At 40.1% G+C, this 16,529-nt stretch overlaps 1 protein-coding gene across 8 annotated transcripts in view; it reads right to left on the reverse strand.

Annotated features, from left to right (window-relative positions):
- LOC122983559 (spectrin beta chain, non-erythrocytic 4-like) overlaps nt 1-16,529 on the reverse strand; it is an 82,400-nt gene that overhangs the window by 39,187 nt on the left and 26,684 nt on the right. For all 8 annotated transcript variants that reach the window (XM_044353366.1, XM_044353369.1, XM_044353365.1 and 5 more), the window contains 11 exons: nt 16,341-16,477; nt 15,118-15,267; nt 13,325-13,693; nt 12,982-13,196; nt 12,713-12,850; nt 8,960-9,200; nt 8,564-8,722; nt 7,713-7,843; nt 7,366-7,591; nt 4,277-4,479; nt 2,721-2,811 (listed from right to left, as the gene is read on the reverse strand). In XM_044353366.1, the coding sequence (XP_044209301.1) occupies nt 2,721-2,811; nt 4,277-4,479; nt 7,366-7,591; nt 7,713-7,843; nt 8,564-8,722; nt 8,960-9,200; nt 12,713-12,850; nt 12,982-13,196; nt 13,325-13,693; nt 15,118-15,267; nt 16,341-16,477 (2,060 nt within the window). The remainder of the gene's footprint in view (nt 1-2,720; nt 2,812-4,276; nt 4,480-7,365; nt 7,592-7,712; nt 7,844-8,563; nt 8,723-8,959; nt 9,201-12,712; nt 12,851-12,981; nt 13,197-13,324; nt 13,694-15,117; nt 15,268-16,340; nt 16,478-16,529) is intronic.

The raw sequence follows: 16,529 nt of genomic DNA on the forward strand, positions 1-16,529 counted from the left end.
ATATTTGGGCTGTCAAAGCTGTTGAACAAAACAATCAATTTGACTCTCTCCCTCTTCACCTCGTCTCCTTCACTTCACCCACAGTACAACTCCATCCTCAGGACTCAGGGGGATTGAAGAGGTGAACTCAGTCATTGAGATAGATATTTATTACACTGTATTGACTAAACTAACAGAAATAACTGATTAATAAATAATGAAAATAACCATTATTTGCAGGACTACTAAAACCCCAAATAACAGATTATCTTCCAATAAAGTAGAGAGTATTTGACCTCTCATCCACTGCAGACACCCTATTAATAACTGTAGATAAGACACAATGTTAGAAAACTGATCTTAACACTGTTATTCCTCAGTATATAATAACTCGTCCGAGGCATCGATCTATAATATCTGACTTGACAGAAGAAAAGCATAAACAGGCTGAAGACTGGAGGGAATGTGTGCAGAGCGAGTTTGCGCATCTTACATTTATTATATAGAGACACACTGCGTTCAGTAGTGCAGCCTTTGGGCATACACCTGCTCTTTTCTTCAAACAGAGCAGGAGGGTGAATATGGGTAAAAAGCTACAGTATTATTGAGTTCATCTCTTCAATCCACTTTAGTCCTGAAGATGGACTTTTAATCTTTAAGATGTAGATTATATAAGCTGGTAACAAATATTGTGTGTAGTCACAAATCTACATGGGAGCCATGTGACTGTTTACAAGTCTCTGTGTATTTAATTAACAATAAAATGCACAATAAACAAAATACAAAAATAAAATGCAATCAAAATCTGTTTTATTTTGTATGTGGTAATAAATGCTGATATAATTTGAGTCTCTACTCTAACAGTACTGGTGCTCAACTACTCACTCTGGTATACTTTTTATTTTTTATACTGTTTGTATTAGAAAATTAGGTGAAACTTGTTAGTCCAACATTAATGTTGATGACTTCCTGTAGCATCTCCTGCACTAATGGTTTATCAACACTGGAACATCACCTGATCTTGTACTTGAACTTGTGCAGCATTGTAAATTACTCCGAACAAAAGTGTGTCATATATCTACTAATCCAGACCAGGTCAAAGATTATAAACTATACATGTGATCACTTTGGTGTCAAAAATATCCGACTGTGTGTAAATGTGTTGGCGAGTGAAGAGCAGGAGAGCAGGAAACACGAGGATGCAGCGGTACACACCCTGCCAGCTGAGATCTCAGGTTCATACAGACTGACGCAGTGTCACTGGCCCACTGTAGGCCACACACACACACACACACACACACACACATACACACATACACACATACACACACACAGTGAGATACACTCGTCCTCCTTTGAATTAGTGATGAGGAGCTGTGCTGATGAATTATTCAGCGGAGCCAAAGAGAGAAAGTTGCTGAAACTAAACAAGGTTTTGGCCCAGAAAGAAGCCGGTGACTCCGCAGGGTGAGAGAGCAAAAACCGCACTAGCCAGCGGAGGTGAGCCATATGAGGTATGGACCGGGATCCGACAATTAAATTAGGATTAAAGTGGTGATCCTCAAAATCAATTTTTTGTTTGCAGAGCTCTTCTCAGAGATCACACAGTAATGCCAATCAACCAGTACAGTATGTACAGTGCTACTGTTGAAGTGTAGCTTTGATCATAGTCTCATATAGCCAGATGTGTCTCCACAGAGCTGTGCCAGTGCTGGAGAGAGGTCTGGCTGCATCCACTATCAATTCCACTATAAGGAGAAAAAAACGTCCGGCTCTGGCTGGTTTGTATTTCTTTAAACCAATCACAATCGTCTTGGGCTCTGAGCCCAGGATGCAGCGACTGTGCAATTGCTAAAATAGCGTCGGGGAGGGGGGGGGGGGGGCTTTAAACGGCTAAATCCCTGCAAAGGAAAACGCCACATGAAACATTAAAAGACGTATGTCGACTATGTGATATGATTTCTACTGATTTAAAAAGGCAGACATAACTTGCCACATCCAGCGTGTTGGTTGCTAGCTTGCAGGATGTTGTTGTTTCCCGTAGCAACGGGGATTTTGAAAATGGTAACACGCGGAAAGGGGAGGAGAATGCTGCCTGAAATAGCCGGCCAATCGCAGGCTTATATCCACAGTGTACATCCGGTGAGTCAGACTAATTTGATCATGAAGGGCAAAGACTAAACTGATGAAAAAAAAGAAAAAAAAAAAAGAAGTATATACATTCTCATAATTATTCACTTTATGTTTCTTTAGACCATTCGTACCATCTTCTTATCATCTTATTACAAACTTATTACAAAGTGATTCCATTACAGACTGGATATAAGCCAGTTTTAACTGTTTCTAACATGTGAATATGATTCTGGTGATGAAAGACAAGATGGTGAAATCTGACAGGGGAAAAAGTTTACATTTCCATTTTAATATTAAGTTATCATGACTTGAGGCCGCTAATTTAAACTCATATATTTGGCTCGTTTGTATTGACATTTTTGACTTTTAAACAGCAGTTATCACTCTTTTAAGATCTAAGTGGAACATGGCTGAACATGCAATGAAAGGTTTTTTGTTTTGATTTTTTCCACAAAATCTCTCATCAAAAGAGTGTGTACTTCAATGATGCAACTCGAGATGATTCAGGTGATGAGGTCCTAAAAAACAATAACTGTTTTGTTGCTCTTTGACTGAGTCTTAAGTTTCTAACAGGTCGACCAGTTAAGACCAGTTTGTTGGCCTCCTACCTCATGACAGTCCTGGAGAAACCTCTGAAGTTCCCACTGGTCATTCAGTTTTTCCAACCACTGCTGGGCCAGCTCTCTGTTCTGGTTTCCCCTGAGAGAGTGAAAACAGGCGTTTTAGTTTCAAGTTACAATAAATAAAATTTCAACACAATTATATATGACACGTAATTTTGTGTGTACATGTACAGCAGCTCCAACAGTTTTTCTTTCTTCACTAAGTGCTGAGTTTTCTGAAAATCAACACTTTCTGACTGTTTTCTGTGTTGGAAATTCCCACTCTGTAAGAGTTTTAAAAGCTTAGTGATGGAGGATGAACGATTGAGCAGCCGTTTGTATAAAGCATTTTATTCTTGAGCCATGAAAGCAGAGGGCAAAAGCAACATTATTTGTACCATATTTTGACTTATCATGTTTTACCTCTTTATTAGATGTGACTGTCAGATTGTCTTTGTTGTGAAAATAGTTTATGTCAGTTGTCAGATAAAAATAAACCTTGTTGATTGACAGATTATAGTGAAGAAGAAGAAGAAGAAGAGACTTACAATACATGTAAGACATGATATCTGAGGAATCACATGATGCCCTCAAATGTACAGGTCTAATATTGATATTTGTAGACAGCAGCAAACAAGACCAGATATTATTTGTTTATTAAAGAGCACCTTTATTTACGCAATAACTGTGAGATGATTTATAACTAACATCTGTACGTAACGCATTGAAATAATTATGTTGCACTATGCTAATTTATTTGTCCCCATGGGAGAAAAAAATAAATGTCCACAGAGTTAATTCATGTAAATTTAATCTAAAAACCATATGGCTCTTCACATTTCTATTGTTGGACACATTCACATACATACACCCCAACCCCCAACCAACACACACACACACACGACCCCCACCCCCAACCAACACACACACACACACACACACACTCCCACCACCTCAGCTATCACACAGATTTCATGGTCAGGTGTCATTTTCTATACAAAACAGTCCAGACTCTGTTTTCTATGTTTTGTTTCATTTATAGTCGCTCTGCTTCGTCTTCTTTAGCTGCTATTATTCTTTTTTTCTTATTGTTGTATTGTGCCACTCAGATCTTTGTTCTTTATAATCAGCTTGATGTACAGCTAGGACAGTTGGTGCTCAGTTTGAAAAAGGCCAAAACCAGCGTGAACTCACGACTGCGAGAAACCTGAAGCCTTTGGAGAAGTTTCATCATATCCGACTTTTTAATAAAGGAAAATAAAACGACAGAGGGTGTTTATAAGCTAGCAACTACTTCAAGAGTCTGCACAAATTCACAGTTTGACATATTAATCCTTCAGAAAAAACATTCCTACTGCTTATAAGCATGAAAACAAGTCCCACAGAGCTAAAAGACGATACGATGATAAGATCAGATAACAGGAAAGGCTTTTCTTTGTGTGATTTTGCGAATGTATCATCATTTATATTACAAAAGCTGTCAAACATTGACAGGTGTCGCCTTCAGCTTAAGAGCATCAGCACGTGTCATTTCCTGTCTTACTTTTATGTCTTACTCGTACCTGCTGGCGAGGGTGTCGATGCGTTCCTTGATGCGTTCGGAGTAGATGTTGCTCTGGCTGATCAGACTCTCTCCGGCCTCGATCACAGCTTTGATCCTGTGCAGGTTCAGCTCCATGGTGGTGGTGAAGTCCTTGTGCTTCTTTATGGCGGCTTCGACCGTCTCCACCGTGGTGGGCAGCTCCACGTGAGCGAGGGCCGACTCCTGGAAGACGAAGACGGGGAGAGGAGAGGTGGATTTCGTCATTCGTGATCTGATTAAGTATTAAGATAAATGAGAAGGTTAACAAAATAAAACGTTAAGAACTTACAGCAAGACATCAAGCTATCAGAGTGATTCTTCAAAATAAGAGTTAATATTGAATATATCAACTCAATAATGTTGCTCATACGACAAACTAGAGATGATTTCACCATTTTATTGTCAGTTTTCCTCGCCTGCAGTGAAACCTGCCACACACTGCTACTGAATCATCTAACTATCCTGCTAGCAGCGAATTCAACAGAAAGTTTTAGTCACCAGAGATGACCAGCTTTTTCCACCATGAAAATATTAACAGTGGGTGTATTATGTAAAACAAAAAAGCACAGACTACTGATACAAAAAAATTAAACAGCTTCAGTGGCATGAAGGTTGTTAAGGATGACATCCTGTAAAAGTTAGCATTCAAATCCAGTAAATTTGCTTTGCTTTCTTATTGTTTTGCATTTGCTTAATATAATAATTCTAATAATTTAAGACCAGAGAAATTCATATAGTGGGTTACTGAAATTCTCAGTTAAACCATATAGATGTATATGGTCTCTGGATGTACAGAAAATAAGTTAAACGGAGGCAGGAATAACGGATAGAAGCAGATACAGATCTATGGCCGAGAACGTCTTTGATTCTTATTGAAGAAGAAATGCTCTTCTCTCTAAATCAGCCCCCCCCGGGCTAATAAGGAGAGCTGGTTCCTGGTAAAGATCTGTTAGCAAACCAAAAGAGACACTCGTGCTGGCCAACACACAGGCCTACACACACACACGCACGCACACACACAGACACAGACACACACACAGAGTCAGGGGCAGCTTGTGACATTTCAGATTAGAAAAACAAACCCTCTCATATGTAATACTGAGATTGAATACGGAGATGTAGACTGTTAGAGACGAGTCTGACTGTTGCTCTGCACTTAATGACACAGGCTGCTCTGTAGAGCTTGAAATGTACTGAAATCATAATTACATGGCAACATGAAAGACTGTGATCATTTAATTCCAAAGATTTGCTTTAAGGGAATTTAAAAATACCGCTGCTGCTGCTGCCTTCTGTAATTTCTGCTTGTGCCAGTTGCTGTTAAAACTGCTACTACAGTCCATATTCATTAGATGAAAATGAGATGGGATTAAAAACATTAAAAGCTGCACTTAAATTATATGCACATCATTCGCACCACTTAATATATTAGCGAAATTAATTACATCATCATATTTTGTTAAAGGACCAGTGTGCAGGATTAGTGATATCTAGCGGTGAGGTTGCAGATTGCAACCAACTGAAGACCCCTCCCATCCCCCCTCCCCTTTCCATGCATGTAGAAACTCTCTCTAGAGCTGGCGTTCAGTTTGTCCGCTCTGGGCTACTGTAGAAACATGGCGGTACAGCAAGGCAGCCTCCGTAGAAGAGGACCTCCTCCTTACGTAGATATAAAGGGCTCATTCTAAGGTAACGAAAACACAACAGTTCTTATTTTCAGGTGATTATACACTAATTAAAATAAAGAGTTTGCTCCACTAGATGCCACTAAATTCTACACACTGCACCTTTAAAGTAAGACAATCACACAAGATCCTAAAGAGGATATTTGCAAACCAAATATTTGGGTAATTTACAGATCATGAACAGATTTAAGCCAATGACAGGAAGCCTATAAATACCAACACATATTGTTAACACAATAGAAACACACGTACACACTCTTCAGCATCAGGAGGCTGCCAACAGTTCCTCCTCCTACACTTTATCATGAAGCCATAATATAGATCTAGAGTTACTAGAAGCTGCTGCATCGACATCTCCTGCTCTAATATCACATAACGCAGGGACACTCTGCAGAAAGACACCTGCTGACACACACACACACACACACACACACATCCTCTCCCTCTCTCTCTCTTCTTTTCTCTTTCTCTCAGAACGGACTTCGGTAGCTTTAAAATGACCACACCCAGTCTAGTTGATGCTCTGTGCATCTCTGCTGCAGCCAGAAGGGAACACTGTTGTTCACGCAGACACCAGGATGTTTAGTTGATGTGATAGAAAAACCAAACAAACTCCTGCACACTAAGAGAGGAGAACATGAAAAGATTAAGAAATGATTTGTCGCATCACTGATGATATTCTGATTATCGTAGAGTTTTTAGAGTTTTATACACATCAAAGTTTGCTCACACACTAGGTGCTAAAGGGTTTTGAGGAAGGCTGATACATACAGTATGTCTGTTCTTCATGTTATAAGAAGATATGTCTACTTTTTCAGTTTTTTTCCTTCCTCTCAGGTTGCCTCACTATTACATTTCTATGTTTATTTCTATTTCTGGCCCACAAATATTTTTTAAAAAAAACCTGACAATCTAAATGGCGACGCTGTTTGAGAAGCATACTCTTTTTTTCTCTGTGGTGCATGTTGCTCCTTTCTGGTCTGCCACCATCAGAAGAAAAAAAAATAAGATGAAAAGGGTAAGCGCACCGAGGGAGATTCGTATCTGCATCCACGGGAGCCAGACGAGCTCATAAAAAAAAAAAAAACAGCCACATGAGATAAAAACACATCATACATGTTGCACGCAGCTGCTGTTTTCATCTCGCTGCCAAGCATAATTTAACTGAACATTTCTAATGTTGAGAATAACTCTGTAGTTATTTGAGATAAGCTGATTTCCAGGCTGGAGATAATAGAGGAGGCTTTGCTAGGTGTAAAGTACATCAGGTAGATGGAGGGATAAGGAGTTAAATTATACTGTCGTCCAATGATCACCACTAATTTAGCTAAAATATCCATCCTTTTTCACTCTGACCACTTGTTAAGTCTTTTGTTTTACTCACCTGGTTGTTGAGGAAGGACTCGGCCTGTTTGACGTCTCGTAGGAACAGATGGAAGATGTGAGCCTGGACCAGAACTTCTCTCCTGCTCTCCCACATCTCCAGCAGTTTGTTCCAGCCGACGTCGAGCTTCTGGAGCCACTGTTGCAGGGCGGCCTGAGGGAGAGGAGCCTCCTCAGACTCCAGCAGCTCGTTCATGGCCTGCAGACGCTCGTAGTCCTCTTCATACCTGCGAGGACGACGACAGATGCATGCTCAATTATTATCTGGTCACCTGATGTATTTTTAAGACGTTATAGACGATAATGTTAAAACAAGAAGAAGACTTTTGTTGTCCTGAAGTAACCAACCGTCCGATCTCCTCCTTGAGAGCAGCGTGTTTATTGATGAGTTTCTCGGCCTCCTCCAGGTCGTTGGGCAACTGGTCTGAGGCGGCAGACGTCTGCGTCTGGACCAACCAGGTGAGGAACGAGTCCAGGTCCTGGAGGATGGTGAGAGGAACACGATTTACATTTAATCTGTTCTATTGTTCCCCAATCTACCCTATAGAAGTTAGTGCAGACTGACAAATGTGTTGATAAAAATGTTTCAAAGTGCCTCCTTAACACATCATAAACAGACATTTGGCCTGAAGATCATGCAGTTTGTTTTCCAGACTATCGCTTACTTTTTTGTGTCAGATACCACTGCTGCTAATTGTTGGCTGATAAATTTTGATTGAGTACAAGTACAAGAAAAACATCCAACTCTTCCTTAAACTACAAATACTATACCTGAACTTTACAGTTGTCATGAATCTATGTGAGAATGAGCGACTATAATTTAGGAACTTTGTTTCTAAATTAAAACATTAAACAAGTGTTTCCTTAAAGGGGCCAATAAGTAAGGTTTCTATTAGCCTGTAGCACAAAACTAGCAGAGTAGTAGTAGTAGTCTGCACAGAATTGAAAGGGTTGCTGATCAATACCAGTGATCAATTATTACTGAAACAGGTTCTGAGATTACTTGTGTCTCAAAGCAGTATTGTATATTTACACTGTTTATCCCAGTAGTTTTAAAATTATGACTTTATTATTTGTACAGGTACAGGACAGTATGACAGCAGAGCCAGAAACATACTGTTGCAGTTCCTATTGATTATCAGTAAAAGTCAATCTGAGTAGATAGATTTCTTACTGATATATGAACGACCCCTGCGTACCTGTATGAAGCTCTGCAGCCTGCTAGCCACCATCAGCGAGTCCTCACAGCCCTGCAGGGTCCGTTTCAGCTCCTCCCACTCCACGCTGATGCCATCAAACGGCACCAGAACCTCCATGGCTCGAGCCGGATGGGCGGTGGCCAGGTGCTCCGCCTCCTCCTACATCACCCGACAGAAAAAAAGGCATTTGGGTGATTCAAGGCTTTTAAGCTGCATAATGAAATCACCTCCACATTTTTGTACCTTTCGTACATTTGTTCATTTTTTAAAAATAACGTGTTACTCGAGGAATAAATCAATAACCATCAAAAGCTGAAACGCTGTCCTTTTCACAGTTGAATCACGTCTTCCTTTAACATTTTTGTACAGTCACTGTATTTTTCCACCGTGCCCTACCTGCAGATGCAGCAGTTTAGGCTCAAGGACAGACAGCGCTCCCTCCATGGTGGAGAGACGTCTCTGCAGAGCCAGGACTCCTCCCAGGTCACTGCCCACGTACTGAGTGGCGTCGATGGCTTTTCTCTTGTCCTGGATCTGGGACTTGATCTCGGCACATTCCAGCAGGTAGTTCTGCAGACGCAACATCGAGTCCAGCTGGTCCTTCTTCTGCTCAACCAACTCCACGATGCTGTTCCACCTGGTGTGATGGTGGAAACAGGACAGGATAGGTTAATAATCTACATGCAGTTAGACAGCGATACAGAAAGGGAGGGAAGAGAGGATTTTTTACTTGCAATATTCAATAACAAAGTTTTTAAGAGTCAATTTCTTTGGGTTTTTGAGGTAGAACTTATTTTTCTTCCTACTTAATGTAGATAAGATCTGAAAAAGCGTAAACTGTAGGACTTCTACCAGCCTGTCAATGTCATATAAGGTCACAAGAAAATGCAGCAGCGTTGTAAAAGAAAACTGAATAACAGGTTATCATTTGATGTATTTCTTCAATATATCATACATGTTTCAGACAGTGTTTAAGTTCAGTTTAGTGTTAGTTTATGTTTCACACACATGTTCTAAATTCTTCTGTGCCATGTCTATTCTAAACTTAGTCCTTTGCTGTGTAAGATGAGGCAGTTGTGTGTCTAACAGTTAAGTTTATTCTGTTATACCCTTACCTGAGCCAGTGATAAGATAAACTATAGTTATGTAGATGTTTATGTGTAAAACTGATAAGCTTTAGAGGATAGTGTGGTTTGTCCTTAATTTAATATAGTAGTAATGTTATTTTGTGATGCTACTTGGTGCATACTTCTGTACTGTCACATATGGTCGTGAAGAAAGTTTGTTCCTAGGTTAGCTGAACTTTTGACTTATGTTTCTATCTGAGGGTTGGTTGCTGACCTGTAAGGTTAGTAAACAGATGTCTTAAATTCTGTACGAGCAGTATTTAAGGGACTGGTTAAGTGCCAACCTTTCAGACAAAGAAAAGATAGCTAGGTGGTATGTATCTTTGTCTCCAGAACTATGATGCGTTATACTTCTGATTGTATTATTTGATTACACTATTTCATAACCTGACAATGCTCTCTTTGTGTGTTTATTGAGTGATCAGCAATTTCCCATTACAGCGTCAAGCAGCAGATCTGATTGAAAACATGTGATTTAACACCTGAAAAATATAACATCTGATGGGATTAAAACCCTCAGTCATCTCTCTTTTAATGCTGATTATGAAAGCTGTTGGTAGAGAAATGTTTTTGTTTGTGTCTGCTCAGTCAGCTGGGATGTAAAAGCTAAATGCCACATAGATGAAAAATAGTAAAAATGTAAAATTAACCCTCTGGAGAGATGCTGTACTCTATGTTTTTGGGTATTTTATGTTTTGTTTGTTTTATTTGCTCTCAATGTTAAAAATAGTTTAGCATTTCACTCCTGTAACATTGTCGGATGTAAATCTTTAAAGGCTACAATATTAATAAAATAGATTTAACATGTATTTTAAGAATATTGAAGCTTGTCTCTCATTGTTATGATGACCTCTTATGACCTGAACTGAACTGTTACTGCGAGACAGCTGATTCTGTTTCCTCTCTGTTCTGCTGTGGTTTCAGCCCAGGCCTCGTCTGCTTACCATATCGACACACAATATGTTCTCCTGATTCTGCTCCAGACCAGCAGGTCTCAATACACACCCATTAAGCCAAGAAACACACACACACACATATACACATGTAGCGATGCCCGTGCACACAGATCCTTGTGACTGTAATGAGGTAATGGCAGAGTCGCTGAGAGGCAGACAGAGCGCTCAGCGTGCAGGCAGGAAAACAGCTCGGTGACACTGACCTCAGAGCTGCTAACGTCGTCTTACACATACAAGAGTGGAGGCGGTTGAGGGGTTTATGTGTATGTGAGGGGGGGTAACTGTTTCACAAATATGAAATATATTGAAAGATGTGTGTACAGGGATGCAATAAACTTGAGTAATAATTAGTTTGAATAATTAGTTTTATACATTAATCTATGAAATAAAGCATAGTCACATATTTAAGCTAATATAAATCTTGATTTTTAATCTAAATACAAATTATAAAAAGAAAGTAACCTTGGAATACTTTATCAATGATGTAGCAATAAGTGTTTCATCTAAAAATTATATTCATGGCTCAAAACTGGATGGTTCCATAATTTCCATCGTCTAAAATGTTGTAAACTATTGTTTTAAATGTTGATGTTGGTAGACTTTAAACTTTTATTTGAATGTTAATTAGTAGATACTGTATCAGAAATCTGTTTTAAAGGTAGAAAATGTAAAGATGGACAATAAAATTGACTGAGCTGTAAATGTAGTGACTCTAAACTTTAAGTTATATATCAATTTTTTTTGCCAATACAGTTTTTGAATAAACAGCAAAGCTCAGATTACATAACTATCTGCTTTACAGGGTAAAAACATTTTTTACTAATGAGAAATTTGGTTTGAATTTTCCATTAATGCACCTACTCAGTTTTATTGATGTTTATTGTATCTAATAAATCAAGTCAAAGGGAATTTACACACAATAACCTCAATACTGTATCCATATCTACTGTCAGTAAAGATAATCTGCAGTTAAGGTCATAAAACTGAAAGAGCATTTTAATAAGCAGTACCGGAGAAGGAGAAGAGTAAAGTTTATTTGTATGTTTGTTTTATTTTGGTACAAGTGCTCTCGGCTGTCCCTGTTTTGACTGAGGCGGCCAGCACAGATGGTCGCCCTGAGACCGACACTTCATGCCAAGGTCACAAGACACCCAGCCGCCATGGACCCTGCTGCCAGACGTAGTAGTGGTCAGTGAATATGACAGACATGGAAAAAAAAAAAAGACCAATCCCATCGCAGAGTCGACCTAGCTGGATGTTAAAAGTAAATAAACACGTCGGCCAAAGAAGGAGAGACTGTTGCAGACACTTAGAAGAAATACATGCTGCTGTTTTACATCTACATCTCAGGCACTGAGCTCATAAGACGAGGAAGCAGGTAGGAGTTTAGCATCTTACTAAGACAGTGACTGACAAGAAACAAAAAGCAGTTTGTCAGATGACAATTTAAAAAATGTTCTACATCCTCAGACAAACCCACTATTTTCTGGAATAAGAATCCCCCCATATAATTACACAACCCCACAAATGTTCTCTCCCTCCGTCATCGCTCTTCTCTCACTGCTTGTCAGACGACTCCCCTCCGCCTCTCTCTCCTCCCACCCACTCCTCCCAACATCCAGGAGTAAGTGGGACAAAGATTCGGTGAATCAATGCACTTTTCAACAGGAGAGGATCTGTCAGTTCGCAGGCTGCTCTCCGTGTACAGTATGTTCTGGAAATTTGTTTAAAAAGCACCCTACTCTTTAGGGTTTTCAGTTCCTTGCTTATCAGCACACTGACAGCAACGATCACTGGCTCATGACTGAAATAAAGACTTCTGTATGTAGTTCCCTCTGTATTTGAAAGGTACCATACAAATGAACATGTCTTGCCTTGCCGTGTAGGAGAACTAGTACTTGTAGTTTAGTAATAAAGTGTATTCCCTTCTGGCTCAGCATTAATATGTTTTGTAAAGCTGAATCAGTAGTATTATTGGTGGTAACTGCAATAGTGGTAGTTGTGCTACAGCGGGAGCAGAAGTTGTGGCAGTTGTAGGTGTTGGGAGGTCAGTTTTGTTTCAGTACCTGGAATTGAGGTGATCCTGACAACCTCTGACCTCTGTAGAGGATGGATGACCTCCGTCCAAGAGCTGCTGGACTATCTGGTTAACGTCCAGGATCCTTCCCATCAGGCTGTTCATCTCCTGGTCCAGAGACTCAAACCTACAAAAATGCAGTTCAGCTATGATTTAACCAAAAGGACAGACACCCAACTGTACTTCCATTTGGTGCCACAGCAGTCAAACCTGCAACCTTCTCCCCTTGTTCTCCTCTCTCCTCTCCTTCCTCCTCACCTGTGTGCCACCACCTCCACATCCTCCAGCCTCTCAGGGATCTCCATCTTGTCCAGCCACTGCTCCTTCTCATCAATCCACAGCTCGCAGGCGTTGACCTCGCTGAACATGCGGTAGACGGCAAGGGCATCGTGAAGCCACTGCTGCCTGAGAACCGCTACCTCAGCTACCTCGGTATACAGCTGCTCCACTTCTCCCATACGCACCTGCACCTCCTGCAGAGAGGAGAGTAATGAGGAAGAAGAACAAGGACATAAGAGGATAAAAGAAAACAGGTGGAAGGGCAGAAAAAATGCTCAATATTAAATAAGTTAAACATCCTTTCCCTGCTCTCACTACTCACTTCCTGTTCACGGTACTGCAGAGGAAGCGCCACCATGTGTTTGCGCAGCGTCACCACATGCAGACGATGTTTGTCGATGGCCTCGCTGACCCCTCTGTGTTTCTTCAGCAGGGACTGAGTGGAGTACTCGTCATGTCCGAAATCTTCACTGGAGACCAGGCGGTAAGCGTCTTGCAGCCAGGCCACCAGGTCATCCGTCTCCGTGGAGAACTGAAAAAAGTTGAGCGCCTCCTGCAGGTGACCGAGACGCTGCGCCGCCTGGTCCTCCAGTCTCTTCCACTCGCCTTTCACATCCATGATGCGCTCCTGGATCCCCGCTGTGCCGAAGCTCTTCTCGCTCAGGATCTGCTTTCCACGCTTCATGGTGTTCTGAAAGGAGCAGAGCAGGATGGTGGGGGAACAGTTTTATACTGGGTGCAGTGATGAAGGTCAGACAGACCAAAACGCTGTGAACTAATAAATATTCCAGCAGTAAGCGAGACAGTGTGCAGGAGATGTTCTCATTGTTTTCAAGTTACACTGGGTGCAGTAAAATGGAAGACAAGCCAACACATTAATTTTAATGTCTATTTTGAAGTAGAAGCATTGCATTTCTTTTATTTGCAGGAGTTTAAATGGATTACCAGACACATATAGAGTCCTAGGACCAATGACACCTTACAGGAAGTACTGTACCTCCAACATCTACCCTGCATAAAGCGTAAACCTGTGAGATCTTGTCAAACCTCTTATTCGGTATTACAGATGACCTAAGGTTTGGCACATAACCCTGTGTAACACTTATTTTAAGACTTATATGTAAAAGTGGGTGGGTTACTCGTCTCCCTTTCTGGAGTAAGTGTTTTTGTGTTTTGTTTTGTTTTTGTGGAGGTGGGGTATATTTTTGAAGACAGAAAGTATGGCTCCTTTTTTCTTTTGATCCATTGAGATGCATAGTACTTTGTTGATACTATTATTATTATTATGCTTTTATGGTTTTAAGGTCCAATGTGTAGAATTTAGTGGCGTCTCGGGGAACGAACTTGGCAGAAATGGAATATAATATTAATAAGTATGTTTTAATCGGTGGAAAATCACCTGAGAATAAGAATTGTTGTGTTTTCATTATCCTAGAATGAGTCCTTTATATCTACATAGGCAGTGGATCCTGTTCCATGGAGCCTGCCGTATTTCTACAGTAGCCCAGAACGGACAAACCAAACACTGGCTCTAGAGGGGGCCTTTCGCATTTTTTGTGAGTATTGCAGCCACTGTAAGCTCTCCTACATGCTTGGAAGAGGAGGGTGAAGGTGAGGGGGAAGGGTATTCAGTTAGTTGCAATCTGCAGCTTCACCACTAGATGCCACTATATCCTTAACACTGCACCTTTAACTGTGATTCTGACTTCTATGTCGTGTTTCACAGCAAGTGGAGGTCACAAATTAGAAAAAAGGAGATCAATCGCAATCAATCAAATATGAAAGTGAGCAATGACTCACCTCCATACTTTCACTTTCATATATTGATAATATGACTGTCAATACAGGTCAGATTCTACAAATTAAACTATACTGAATACAGGCAGGGTTATACTTATTTTACAAAAAATAGTATTTGCATGATTCATAATTATTTTTATCAGAAAGGTTGGGATTTTTTTGATAGATGGGCAAGTCATATTGAAAATTTATATTGCTGATGCACAAAGTCATTGAAGTACATCAAGTTAAGTGTAGAAACTCCAGGTACTGCAGGTATACCAGGTGCTGATTCTTTAGACACACACGGACAAAAACACACACACACACACACACCTGCAGCAGTGACCGATGAGCCAGCAGTTCTCCAGCCAGAGTCTTGTGTTTTTGTAATAACCCCAGCACACTGCTCAGGTCCTTCCCATAGCCCTGAGCTCCCAGGATGGAGCTCTTCTCTCTGATCCAGGCCTCCGACTCCTCCAGCTCCTAACGGGAGAAAGAAAGACACAAACAGGATTTACATTTTCACATTTAATACAAACTATATGAAGACAACCTATATCTTTTATAAGACCTAATATTACCCTAACTCTAAAAAACCAAATAAAAACATAAAAAAATAGACAAGAAAAAACTATGTTAAGAAAATAAGGTTAGAAATACAGTCTTCCCCTGAAACCCCTAAAGACCATAACACTGATGCCTTTTTGTTCCAAGAGCCTCCCAAAAGGCAGAGGGGGAATTAACCAAATTAATCAGTAGTGTAATATAATTAGTGTTTCAGCAGTGTGAACCAATGACTCTTCTGACAAAGAAGTAAACTGTTATCATTATACACTCATTACTTCAGTAATTTGACAGCTTTTCCAGGAGATACATTTATGACACATGGATGTGAATGATGCATATAACTAAGAAGGAAAGGTATCTCCAGTAAAATGAGGAAATGTCGTTGAATGAATCTTGATTATATCCATTGAGTAGCATAAGTTCTTCAAAGGATCTGAGAGTGGGATAGTTTAATTTGACTAAGATTTCATTCATTTTGTATCAACAACAACTGTGAGAAAGTCTATTCTGATCATAATTTTTATCCCTTCTACTATTTACTACCTTCCTACAACAGCTGTGCAATTTAAAAATATTTAAATATGCTGTAAAACACAAAAAGATCTCCTCTGGTGTGGAATTTAAAGGACAAAATTAGGCTCAAAGTAAGAAACCAGAACTGAAAAGCTGAAAAGTGTTCTCATTATTACAGTATTAGATCTCTGCTCTAGTTCGCTAGCTTTATGGACTATATTATAAAAATGTGGTAAACCTAAACTCTGCCAAAGAACTGACAATGTTGTTGCAAAGTCTCGGCCCAAAATAGTGGTTGATGAAAGTGTAATGGATTAATTAATGTACATTTAAAGATGCACATTTGTGTAGCAGACTTGGGAACAAAGTTCTTCACTTCTGTTGTGGTGTTTGGGAGGATAAATATTTAAATCTTAAAAGTGGTTAGCAATAATTAACAAGACACAGTCACTTCCTGTCTCATCCCGTCATCCTACCTGAAAGAAGGCCCACAGTTGTCTCGACTCCTCCAGCTCAGCGCGTCTTTTAGCTGCCAGTTGTTTCAGCTCCTCCAGACAGGAAGAGACGTGGTTGACACGGTTACAGATCACCTGTGGGTCACATGGTTGGTAACCTGGGAGACAACAAAATGAGATTAATGACTATAAAAAAAATATAATACATAT

This window comes from Thunnus albacares, chromosome 6 (assembly GCF_914725855.1).
Source record: "Thunnus albacares chromosome 6, fThuAlb1.1, whole genome shotgun sequence".
In the NCBI taxonomy this organism is placed as follows: domain Eukaryota; kingdom Metazoa; phylum Chordata; class Actinopteri; order Scombriformes; family Scombridae; genus Thunnus; species Thunnus albacares.